Source organism: Equus przewalskii, chromosome 8 (genome assembly GCF_037783145.1).
Source record: "Equus przewalskii isolate Varuska chromosome 8, EquPr2, whole genome shotgun sequence".
NCBI lineage: Eukaryota > Metazoa > Chordata > Mammalia > Perissodactyla > Equidae > Equus > Equus przewalskii.
In genome coordinates, this window is record NC_091838.1 from 79,636,110 (window position 1) to 79,649,722 (window position 13,613).

At 43.6% G+C, this 13,613-nt stretch overlaps 1 protein-coding gene across 2 annotated transcripts in view; it reads right to left on the reverse strand.

Moving 5' to 3' along the window:
- The window catches only part of COL22A1 (collagen type XXII alpha 1 chain), a 293,252-nt gene that overhangs the window by 30,126 nt on the left and 249,513 nt on the right, over nt 1-13,613 (reverse strand). For both annotated transcript variants that reach the window (XM_070631019.1, XM_070631018.1), the window contains 4 exons: nt 12,695-12,748; nt 8,895-8,948; nt 5,822-5,875; nt 814-867 (listed from right to left, as the gene is read on the reverse strand). In XM_070631019.1, coding sequence (XP_070487120.1) covers nt 814-867; nt 5,822-5,875; nt 8,895-8,948; nt 12,695-12,748 — 216 coding nt within the window. The remainder of the gene's footprint in view (nt 1-813; nt 868-5,821; nt 5,876-8,894; nt 8,949-12,694; nt 12,749-13,613) is intronic.

Here is a 13,613-nt window from a genome sequence, read left to right on the forward strand (position 1 = left end):
AGAACTAGCATTTTTGTCTCCTACTTCTTGCCTGATAATTGGATTTTAAGGTTTTCATTAAAAACATATATTCTTCAGAAACAAATTTAAGGAATTGTGTAAAGAATTTTGAAATTATAAAAGAGCAAAGAATTTAGCAAAAAAACAAAACACCAACAACCCCAAAATACATAGATTGAGTTCATTTTTATAGAAAAAGTGTCTGTGTATGTTTATATGTATAATAGCTTGACAGCTAGATATAGATTTTGATATATAAATGTCAGAATTCATATATAGAGAAAAATGACTGGAAAAAATACACTAGAATGTTAACAGTGTTTTACCTCTGTGTTGCAGAATTATAAGTAACTATTTTCTTCTCTATCACATTATTTTTCTTATTCTTTCTCTTATTATTACCATCATAATTTGTTATTGCTATGCAATGAGAACGGGTTACTTTTATAATTGGGAAAAAAGTGCTTTAGTGTGGAAAGTGTTCAAAACTAAAATTAAGACTCATTTTTAGGTTCTATCATCCAAAGAAAGCCAATTAAAATTATAATTAAATTGTAATTAAAATTATAATAAATAGAACAAAGAAAACTTAGAACAATGATGGCTGCAATTTTGAAAGTAAATTTTACAGCCATGGCACGTGAAAGAACTGAATTTATCACGGAGAAGCACCGTTGTCTCGGAGGAGAGGTGCTTTTGGAATCCACGGTGGGGCAGTCCCAGGGCACCCTACCCACCGTGTCACAGCCATGTGGCTGACGGCTTTATTCTGCTATGAACAACACGCAGACACACACACACACCAGCACTTACGGGGGGACCTCGGGCTCCCTCAGGTCCTGGCAGACCCGCCTCTCCTGTTTTGCCCTGTGAGTAAAGAAGAAAAGAAGAATTTGAGGACAACATTTTAAGGATCTTCTCATTCTTGGCTGCCTGGGTTTCACAGTTTATGTTTCCACAAGCCAGTCTCTGACCACCCTGCCAACTCTTTCCTCAGCCATTTTGGTCCATTTCAGTCCAAACAAATCAACACCATGTACTCCAGCCTATTATGTTCTTGGTTTCCCTGAGACAGTGCAGGCTGCACAGGTGTCGTCTCTGAAGCAATTATTCAGGTGCCCCTGTTTATTCTCAGAAGTGTTCTGGTCCGGATGAGAAATTATGTAGACATTTTTGTTATAAATGACTTTATGCCTGCTTACGAAAACTCTTCATGGCAATTAATAATTATTGCATGTTACAAATGGGGACACTGAGGCTCAAGGAAGTTATAGCTTCATGAAGTTAATAAATGGCAAAGCCAGACTGAATCCCAGCTTTGTGTGACACCCAAAAGGATGCTCTCCTCACCCCAGCAGCTGTGCCTACTGACAGGGAGGTCGTAATTCACCCATCCTTTTCCCCGTTCCAACCTCTCCTAACTATCAAGAAGTTATGGGGACACTTTTTTATTTTTTAAGCTCATTTTCTTTTTCATATTTTGCAAATGCTTCTCTTTTTTTTCTCCCCAAAGCCCCAGTACATAGTTGTATATCCTAGTGGTAAGTCCTTCTAGTTCTTCTATGTGGGGTGCTGCCACAGCACGGCTCGATGACCGGTGTGTAGGTTTGTGCCCGGGATCCAAACTGGCGAACCCCACGCCACAGAAGCAGAGTGTGCACAGTTAACCACTACGCCACCTGGACGGCCCCCAGGACACTTCTGCTATTTGAAAGTCTTCACTACGAGCAGCTTGGGATCGCCCTGGATAGAACCACACCATGAATAAAAGCCAATCTGAGACTTGGGTGTTAAAGTCCAGATGCGGTGGTCAGAGGTGGGGGAGGATGCAGAGGAGCAGGGGAAGGTGGGTGAGAGGGCACATCTGATTGATGGGACGAGGCGGCCGCATGCTGGCCCCGCCTTCCCTGTAACAGGACGGCCAGCCTAGTCCCCCATATTTCCCCCTCATTTTCACAGCTTATAAACCTTGAGGATCAGATGGGGTCCACCAGGGGGAAGGAGAGGGAAAGGGGCATCCTTGGATTTAGAGGAAAAATTACAGAGAAGGAGGATAGGGTACAAAGCTCTGATTTTCAAATTTGTTTGTTTCCTCCGTTTCAGCTTGTCAATTCTATCTTGGTGATTTTGGGGTGTCATTTCCCTTCCCTGGATCTGTTCCTCAGTTGTAAATTCAGGACACCCCCCCCATAGGTCCTTGTGATTGAGGGTATACAGACCTAGCCTGGTTCCTGCCCCACAGTCAAGTGGGATGGCCATCACTGGCCCAAGTTACCAATAGAAAAAATGGTAACAACCAGCAACTGTTGAGGGTTTTCCATGCACCAGGCACAACTTCACATAATCATGTCAATGAGTCCTCACTGTAACCCCTGAGGGAGGCACTATCTTCATCCCTCAGGTAAAATGCTGAGGCACAGAGAGGTTAAGTGATCTCCTCAAGGGCACACAGCTTGGATTCTAATCCAGGCATTTTGGCTCCAGAGGCTCTATACTTTATCTTATGCTATAATTAATGCTCAAATGTTCTTAATAAAAACTATGCAACAGGCAACTCAAAAAGCTGCCTATCCATCTATCCATCTACCCATCCACCCCATCATCTATCCATCTACCTATCCACTATCTGTGAATCCATCCATCATCAATCCATCTATCTATCTATCCATCCTTTTATCCATCCATCCATCCATCCATCATCTATCCATCCATCCATCATCTATCTACTATATATCAATCCATCCATGTCCCTAAAGTATAAGAACTTGAAGGAATAAGTCAAAGTGAAGAGTGGCCACCTAACACCTGTAGCAAAGGGTGCTATTTCCAAGCCACAATTCCTTGGCTCACCCAGGAGAACACCTACAACTTTGCTGTACAGTCCTGCCTGGGCTGGAGGCTGTGAACAGAATGGCCTTCAGGGGTGCTTGACTCTGAGGTGTGGAAGGCCCAAGTGATTCCTTCATCAAAACAGGCTTGTAGTTGATGGATAAATAGCCCAGCCTCCTGGTCCCCTGGCAGGGTTGGGAGCAAGGATTCCAGGCGTATGCATCCCAAACTCTGGGAGGGTCTCCAGCAAGGCTGGGCCCTAACGGCCCACTGGAGGGGCTTACTCCCTGGCCTGCCCCCAGTGGCTTTCTTTCCTTCCTCACTCCATTTCCTCACCTCCTCACTGCTACCTGGGATCGCCTCCCAAGTGCTCCACCTGCCTCCAGATCCTGTCTCCAGGTCTGCTCTCCAGGGGGTCCCTGAGACCACCCATTCCTGTGCCAATTTCCTTCCAAGCAGCTCAGAGAGATAAACGTCAGGATGGTCACACAGATGGCCACAGATTCCAGAATGAAACCACGGCTAAACTCAGGAACGCCCTTGGTGGGAGTCACTGACCCCACCTCTTCCAGGAGAACCAGCCCCCTGATGCCCGACTTACGCTCTACTCACCCAGCACAGGCCTGGTCTTGCATTAGTCTACACGCAGTGCCTGGCACAAGCCTATCTGGAAAAGGCCTTCCATAGACAGACTGAATGAGGACCAGCAGCCTCAGTTATCCTCTGCTGTAAGTGACAGCCTCTCAGGATAACACACCTTCTGCAGAAAAGCTGATCTCCTGCCCTGAAGTACTGAACTCCGGGGTCAGCCTCTAGGGTGTGAGTCCTTCATTTACCAGCTGTGTGACCTTGGCCAGCCTATTTAAGCTCTCTGTGCCTTAGTTTGCTCAACTAGGGCAATAATCCTACCCACACCCCTCCATTGAGTTTTCTGAAGATTACACTGGAAAGTGTGAGGAAGCACTCGGTACCACCGGCCCTAGGTCTGCATGCAGTAGCTGTCAGCCACAGTGCTGATATTTGTCCTTCTCTCTCCCTTCCCACATTCTCAGCCTGGCTACCTGCCATTTGCCCACCGCGGGCAGCTCTGCTGGGCGTCAGCCATCAACGGCTTAGAGGAGCTCGTCCCTTTGCTCGCTGCTGTAAGCGCTTTCATTCCCTCTCAGCAGTGAATTCCGGTTTCAGCATCCAGCAAACAGTGTAAGATGATAGAGACGGTGCTCCCGGCAAGTTGCATAAGACGCAGAATGAGTCATAACCATTTATGACCAACAAATTAAATGGAACATAAACCTCGCTGTGGAAACTTTTATGTAATTCCACGGAATGGTTCTACAGACTCTGCAGTTCTAACCCCACCAGGAGGTAAAACTAGGGCAGAGGGAAAAAGTAACTTCCTAAAATAATTAACAGTTAGACCAGCCTGATGCCTTTAACAAATTTCTCACGTCATTTGATTCTCCGGCAGCTCTGGTGAGTCAGTACTATTATTCTCACTCTATTTGAAGAGAAACTGAAGCTGGGAGATGCATTCTGATTCACCCCAGGTCACAAAGCCTGTATGGGGTGGAGCCAGCACCTGAAGCCAGTTTCTTCCTTTCTTTTTTTTAAAATAGGAATTTGAAAGTCTGACTATTCAAAACTTATACATCATGTTTATAAAATAGTCAAATGAGATCACTATACTTGTTGCCATGAGGCACGTCTGTAAGAGAATTAGAATATTAGGTATGCCACTCAAAAGCCAGTTTCCTCTTCTCCGTTTGTGGCTGTAGTTTTGCCGCAAAATGTTTTTATTTAATTATGATATTTTAAATTTAATTTTATCAATAAGTAATACATGCACATGGCTCCCAAAATTTAAAAGATAACAAGAAAATAGCACACTATGGATTATAAATTTGCCTTCCCGTCCCCATGTCCCTTCTGCTCAGAATCATCCTCTCCTGGATGGCAACTACTTTTACTGGTGCCTTTGGAGTCTGCAGAGTTTATTTATGTAAATGCTAGAAAAGATATACCTAGACCTATTCTTACACAAAACAGGGCAGGCTAAACACAGTGCTCTGTAGCTTTGCCTTTTTGCTTAACAAAACATCCTGGTGAAGTCCCATGTCAGTGCTACAGAATGTCCTCCGTCTTCCTAACAGCTGCTTGGGACCTACAGGGTGCAGCCCCATAGCTAACCAGGCTCCTACTGGTGGGCATTTGGAGAAGCCAGGTCTCTAAGCCCCAGATGCCGCCCGCCACCTTCCCCTCGATACTGAGGCTGTGGAAGGGATTTGAGAAGATAAAAGTGCTTCCAATTACTGAAGAATCATTCTCATCACGGAGCCCTGATCCACAGTCAGGAGGATCTGACCTATCTAAGCAAGGACGACTTTGAGGTCACAGATACGGGTCCATAGAAATCCCCAACACTTCCAACCAACAGCTACCGGGGCCACAGAGCCTTCCTCAAGAGCACTTGGTCTGTCTCACTGTGTGTCCCAGGTAGGTGTCATTAAAGAAAAAACAAACCCAACAACTCTATGCCAGAGTTGAAGAAAGGGCCCACTCGCATCCCTGGAGCTGACCGGTGCAGCTCAGGTTTTCGGCGGGTGTAACAGGCTTTTCAGATATCAGATCTTGACTCCAGCCATGCTCACCTGCTCCAGTTCCCCTCCCACATGAACAGGATTGAGGCTGCATGGGGCAGGGAAAGAAAAACGTAGAGGAGGGACAGGAGCCCAGTCTCAGGTTCTGATTCAGGCACCAGCCCAGCACGTGACTTTCGACCCATCGTTTCACCTCTCTGAGACTCAGTTTCCTGAGCTGTAAAACGGGGACAGCAGTATTGACTTTGCAAGCTTGTTGGGAGAAATAAAGGAAGTAATGTATATAAATAACTCTCATTGTGGCTAGTTCATAGTAGCTCCCGGACACATAGTAGTTGGTATCGAGATATTACCAATTTGGCATGTAAAACGGTAAGAAATTTAAAGTCCCTTACCGGCTCTCCAGGGGGACCTGGTTTCCCATCTCTGCCCTCTTTGCCTTCTTCTCCCTGGAAGAGAAACTCAAATTAGTTATCTGGCTGAAGATGCTAAGAGGGAAGGAAGGACAGTTTCAGCCTGTCTTTTCGTCCAGTATACAGCTACCTTCACACTTAGCAGCTAAAGGACATTTCAAGAGACAGGATTGGTTAGATTTCCTGGTTTCATCTCCAATACCAAGATTCTGGCTTGGATCTCTGATCTGCAGTGCCTGGCACATGGTAGAAAAGCCATAAATTGCAATAGCATCATTATCATTGCTGTTGATGGAAAGAAACCCCTACTGGACATTTTGAAGGAGTCAGATTTGGGTGATAGATAGGGCCTCATATCTAGATTGAACGCAGGATGAGGAGGAGAGGATGCCAGTGCTGATGAAGATGAGTACACTGAATGACGCTCAGGAGAGCACTTAGCACAACTCCTGGAACACACAAGGGCTCAGTGAATGGCAGCGAGGACTATGTCTGGGTTATAGAAATGCCACGGACATTTCACATTTCCTTCCATGAAATCAAGGTATGATGCCCCCTGCCCCCGCAGTTCCCTCCCAGAAATAGACAACCTCCTGCTCTAGATGGGCAGTATAGGCCTCAGGAATACTAAGAGGTCCTGATATCTCTGAAGATGGGAAAGACAGTGCTGTCGATGATTATGACATCACACAGACTTAAGTCCCAATCCCAGGCCACCTGAACCCGGGTTCTGGGGAAAGAAAGCAATAAGACAGAGGGGAAACTGAGACAAACTGGGCAAAGTTGGAATCCTGCTTGCATCTAATAGGTATATGATCTTAGGCAATTTATTGAAATTCTCAGCTCTTCAGTCCTTTCCCTTATAAACAGAGATGACAGAACTGCCTGGCAGAGTCACTGGGTAGCTCAGAATCGATGCTTCCACTTGCAACGCTCAACAAACCAGCCACTGATAAACAACACCAGCGGTGTGGCTGCTCCTGCTGCTGCAGGAGCTCATGAAATGGTGCACTATTCCTCGTCAGAGCCTTTCACATCAGTGCCTTGGCACTGGTGGGAAGCCACTGTGGACAGTAATCTAAGTTTACTGCCCGTCCAGTCTGCTGTCCCAATGCTCAATGCACACCTGTAACTCTTTATGAATGCTGCTCCTGGCATAACCATGTTAACACCAAATATACCAGATGGGCTGACTCAGAAGCCAGGCTGTATTGACTCTCCTTTCAATTAAGAGTTTAAGTCCAGAAGACATTTCTCCCCAGGCATGGAGCAGTGGGGAGGACTATACAGAAAATAAAGCCAATGCAACATGGTTAGACAGGCTCAGGAGGATGACCAGCAGACTCAGGCTGGAAGCTGAGGCTGGCAGGAGATCCATGGGACTCCTGGAGCAGACACCCTGGCCCTGGAAGCCACAGGAGTGCCAGTTTGGAAAAGGCAGAGGGTTGAGTGTGGCCTATTGAATCACCTGAGAAGGAAATTTGGCTTCCCAAGAGAGAAAGGCTGCCCCTCGCTGACTGTGAGTTGATGAGCGATCCTTTGGTTTCTCAGAGCCTTAGTTTCTTCACCTTTAATAAACAGAGATTCTCACAGCTACACTGCAGGGGGAGGAGTTCAGATTGTAATGTTTATATTAAACGGTCTTTCTTGCACAGTGCATGGTGCAGAGTTGGCACTTAATAAATGGGGAGATTTATTACTTTACTTCACAGAAGCTAACGTTGCTGCTCAATGAATGCTGGCAGAAGGTCACACTGCATCTCTCACAGCCCCTAGCAGAAGTGGAAGGCACTTATTAACGCTTACAATTTCTTATAGCCAGTCGGTGTAAATATATATACCCATGTCTTCTTGCAGGTGGCTCTTTCTACCTGAAACATCTTCTTCCTGACCCCTGGCAACTTTCTCCGCCTACATAACTTGACCTTGAATACTCATCTCCTGTATCACCTCCCTCTGGTGCCCCTCCTGGTTTGGCTTGGGTGTCGATCCCCTAGGCTCTGATCTATCTATCACATTACGCATCAAGCTCTGAGTAAATAGTTTTTTCCTTTTTTGTTTGGCTTCTCAATGAGACCCCAGGCACCACGCTGGCTGGGACCACAGCCAGGTACGTCTGGTACCTCAAATGCTGGCACAAGTCAGGAGCACTCTGCTCCTTCATGCATCACTCACTCCTCCTGTCCTTCATTCAGCCCAGATTTAGGAAGCACCTACTGGCCGCAGTGCTGGGGAGGGTGTGGGTGAAGGTGGAAAAAAATCAACAGGAATTTATGGCTGAAGATCTTAAGTGTTGTGAGGGGTCAGGAAGGGAGAGCGCAGCTCAGGTTCCTACCTACCCCTCTGGGGAGGCTCAAGGACGTCTCCCCAGAGAAAATTATGTCTAGCCGAGACCTCAGGATGATCAGAGGAATGGGGCTGTGGTGAGGACTGCACGCATTAACATAAAGAAAACTCCTTGCACAGACCCCTCCATGTGGTGAGCACAATGTACTTGAAAGCTATTATGATTCTTATTGCCCAGGTAGATGAAGAGGAAGAGTTTCCTAGATCGGAAGGATTTGTGGAAGGAAGGCAAAGTAGTTTAGAGTGGCCAGGAGTAAAGGGTGTGAGTGGGGTTGTAGTTAACGAGGGCAGGAACGAGAAAGAGACAGACAGGAAAGCAGGGTCCATTCTTGAGCTGCCAGGGAGGAACTGCAGAGTCTTAGCTTAGGTCTGAGGACAGTAATGAGCAGAAGGGAGTGACGTGATGGGATTTGCACTGTACACACATATATACACGTACCCACACATATGTGCATGTGTGTAGAGAGACAGAGATGAAAATACTATTACATAAGAAAATAACAACAAACATATGCATGAAAGAAGAATGAGACTAAGATTGACTCCGCCAAAAATTTAGTTGGCTTTGGGTAGTGACTATTTTTCCTCTCATGTTCTATAACACACAGAATTCCCCTAGTAACCATGCCTTGCTTAACAATGGTGAGATATATTTTCAGTTGCTTATTTTTGTAGTAGAGAAACTGGATTTTCTTTTAATGCCACTTACTGGGATTCCAGGTAATCCAGATGGGCCTTGGGGGCCAGGAGGACCTTCTTTTCCCTAAAAGATCCAATACATAAAAATAACATTAAGTCTCTCAGACCAGCTTTTCTGGAAGTAAATGGTCTCACACAGAATTTCCTTCTGGCTTGGAAGGAGTCTTTGGGGAGAAACAATGAGTGATTCTGTAGCCCCACTGCTTTCCAGGCATTGCCTGCTCCCAGGGCCGGGGGCTGCCCTAGCACAGCATAATTACACCAACTGAAGTGCAGACTAGGACTCATTTTGGTCATATTACCCAAACTCAGAGGGAACTGGAGATTGGAAGGTGAGGTGGGAAGAAGATCTTGAGATTTTGGGGTCCACAAGACCTGGGTCCAGACCCAACTTTGCACTTTGTCCCCAAACTGCCTGAGACTCAGGTCCCCACTGTACAGCATAGACCACAGCACCCGGGGGTGCTGTGTACACAAGACCCAACACAAGTGAAGAGCTGACCAGGGAGCTTTATTATTATCGTTGTCTTGTCCAGAGGTTTGTAAACTTTGTACCATACACCAAAAGTATCTCTTTTCTCCATGAAATAGACCTTGTGATTTGAAAGACTATTTACCAAATTTCATTAATTACTACTTCATTTCCTGTTTTACTCACCAAAGACACACATTACTGTCAACCAGCACTTCTAAATCAGTATGAGGTAGTCAGCATCATCACTCGTATTCTGATGAGCACTTTTATATCATCCTGTGTCTCTACTGTGAGTATTTAGAGGTCCTGACAACTTTATAATCTCCTGCCAGTTTTTCTTTTATGATAAGATACTGATGCCAGGTTTTACATTCTAATCCACATGCCACACAAAATGAGGTATTCTTAAGGGTTATGATTTTAGCCTCTTGGAAGAAAAGCAAAAGCAAAAGTATTTTGATATCTATTTCAGATTTATACAGATTTTATATATTGTCATATAAAAACTGTCCAATGAGGGACCCAAAACATACTTCCTTTATTAAGTACTAGTTAAACTCAATAAAAACTCAATAACTGAGTTTTATTTCCATATCAGAAGAAAATGAAAGACATCAGTAATGCATTGTTAAGACATCGAGAAATTTTTTTATAGACCTTTGGAAACCAATAAAGAATAGACAATGTTTTAGGTTTACTATGGGTTTGTTAAAATATTTTCTCAAAAGGATTTAGACTCTACATTCATGTTGAAAGGTTACTGTTAATTTAAAAAAAGAATGCTATGTTTATTCATTTGCATTGATAAGAATTTGGCATCACCTGCATCTCTATCATCTTATGTTGCATGATATTTGAGATTGCCTAGACATGTTGCCACTTAGACCAATGCAAAATAGTAACAACAAAAAACCAAAACATTAACCTGTGCCCACATCAGAACACCTACAAACACATTAACAAGTGGATTCTTTTTCTGAACTTGGAACAAATATTCAATCATCATTAGGGATTCTTAAATATTCATAATAGAGCTTCCTGGATTCCTTCCTGCATGCTTATTGTTCCAAGGACCCTAGTATGGAAACACTAGTGATCTAGGACAGGGGTCAGCAAACCCTGGCTCTCTGCCTAGTTTTGTAAATAAAGTTTTATCAGAACACAGTCACACTGCTAGTTTACATAGTGTCTATGGCTGATTTCTCTTTACCACATCAGAGTTGAATATTTGCAACAGAGACCATAAGGCCCACAAGACTAAAATGTTTATTATTTAGATCTTTTTCACCCCCATCAGATGAGTTAAAGATTGAACAAGGAGTGAGTATGTTTGTTCCTAAACCTGTTTGCACCAGTTGTTATTTGCTATGGAAATTATACAGTTTAATTATTCATTATGTAATTCAATAAAATTTAGGTGAATAAAGGGAAAGAATGACCTTTTTACACAAATTAAGTTAGAATTTTGAAAATATTGAATAAATATAAGTCACTCGCTATCTAGATAGCTAGAAAACAAGATAGCTATAAATGATTAGCAAACAACAAAAAAAAATCCTAACAATCTAGGATTTTAAATTCGTATGGCTTCACAGGTGTTGTCATATTCCCAAACCACATTTTTTAGAAATGCAACAAATATTAGGTGGCTGGATGTTCTTTTTACAAGAACAATAACAAGGGACTCCCTTAATGGGACCCAAAGTCAAAGTAAAGGTTTTCATTCTGTGTCAAAAAGATTGGCAAATGATTTATATAATTTAATTCAAAATACAATGGAAATGTTTTAGATTTGTATGTATATATAAATTTTTTACTATACCCCATTTAACTTTTTTATTTCTGTTTTTTAACTACCAACATTCATTGTTGGGGCTAAGATAACTTTGACTATTTTCTGGTTTGTTGTTTACGTGAAATATCAGAACCACGGACAGCTTCAAGCACGTCCATAACTTGTCACAAGGTCCCAGGACAGAATCAATGTCTTATTTAATATGGTTTAATTCCTAGGAATGTAACAATTTACATCTGAGCTTCACATCTTATTCTCCTTGGGCAAACAGTCCATTAGTTTTTATCCGGGAAATCTTTTGCTGTCTGAGAATCAATAAAAAGCTGCCTGCAGTATATTTTATATTTTATTCATCCTGGGACTTCCGAGTAGCCTGCTTCCAAAGAATTGGCCAGATGATGATCATAAAAAGAACCATGTGGCTGTTATTCTTCAATCTGAACATCCCTCCAGCCCCCAACCCTGATCATCCCACACAGAGGTCAGTGTAAAGTAGCAGAAAAAATACTGAGTTGGGAGTTTTTTGATTGACTTAACTCCAAAATTGGATATTAATTTCCTGCATGACCAAGACCTAGCCCCATAGGACTTTGTCCTCCTTGTCTGATGAGGAGAAAGTGGTCCTAAGTGATCCCTAAAGTGCTCTTGACACTATAATCCAGAAATACCAGGGCAGGGTTGACCTGGTTGTTAGCCAGACTTGGAATACGACACTGACATTCATGTAGACCAGGATTTGCACCAGGCTCTCACATTTTCTCATCATGTGGCCCTGAACTGGTCATTTGACTTCTCTGATTCCCATCCCTTCCTTATTTATAAAATAGAGATAATAATTCAGGACATTTATAAGTAATAGGGCAGTCAGATGAGATAAGGGAAGTTAATGTACTATGTATTCCTTTAAGTGAATATGCATGTAGTGTCTATTAGTACAATGCCTGCTAAACTGAGGTTCACCCTTTGCTTTATGGTATTAGAACTAAGAGTGGTTCTGGCAGCCTACACAATGAATATAGTGCTGATTTTTTGGAAAAAAGCCTTATGTTTAAGTGTCAGCTCTACAAGTTGTGGTTCCAGGACCTAGATCTGTGACTTCCCCTTACTTAACTCCACTCTGCCCTTTGAACAATTGGATAACAACAGCTACCTCCTGCCTGACATGTCACCTTGTGCATACCATAGGCGCAGGGTGGGTTAGTTCCAAGCCTTTCCACTGCCCCATACTTGTTCAAAGAAGAAACCACACTGACAAGAAATTTAGAGGTGGGCCTAAGCCTTGGGCCTGTTTAATTGGTTGTAAACTGAATTCTAGAATCACAGATTGCCAGGTCATTTCACCCAAACCTTTATTTTAGAGGAGAAGTAACTGAGACTTGTTAGAAAGTGGTCCCTCCTGTGGTTTCACTGCAAGGCTAGTAGTGAATAGAACCTCAAAATGAATGAGCCATGCACAGTAGGGAAGCACAGGGCTGGGCTGGCAAACGCTTGGGGTTCTAAACACAGACTGAAGGCAGATCGTGTCCATTGAGGGACTTACCGGTGGTCCTTGGATTCCTGGTGGTCCAGCAGCTCCTGCAATTCCACCTGCTCCCTGAGGATGACAAAGCAGAAACCCAGTTTGTCATATATATGAACAGATGTCATTAGCACCTCCTTTTTGTGCATGAAGCAATCAGTGCACAGATCTCACATCCTGTGCCCCTCCTAGCTGCCTGAACCATAAGTATTTCAAAGGTGTTTCTGCCTTCCCCATCAGGTTGGGCTAGTCTCTGAGAATAAAACAATGTTGGGAGGACAGGAACCACATTTCAGAAAGGGCCAAGGCATTCACTAGCTAGTCATCACTAACACAACAGTAAATGGTCTCACTGCAGAATGGACATTTTCTTCTAATTTCAGGGAACACTTAGGATAGAAAGCAAAAACTGAACAATTGCATTTATCTTCCAGGGAGATAAAGAAGGCAACTGCTTCTGTGAACTCAGGGATGAAGAAAGAGATGCAGAGATGGATATATGGAAGGGGAGTTCTACACTGGTAAGTAAGTGGTACAAAGTGAGCCCCAGACGCACTCTGCCTTAGGGCTCTTGCACATGCTGTTCCTTCTGCCTGAAACCTAATCCCCCATGTGTCAGAGCTCATATCCTCCTCTCCTCTGTGTCTTGCCTCAGCTATCAGCTTCTCAGTGAGACACTATCTGCCTACTAGATCTAAAATTGCAAGCCCCTGTTGCTCACAACCCCTTTTCTGTCTTTATTTTTCTCCATAGCACTTGCTACCATCTGACATCCTTGTGCTTATTGACTTATTTGTTTATTGAGAACTGAAACAGTGCCTTGGAGACAGTGAGCATTCAATCAATATTTCTTGAATAAATGAATTAATTAGGAACTGGGCTGGCTGGGTGAGAAAGGCAGAATTTCTTTAGACTAGTTAATACATTGCCTCTTACTAGC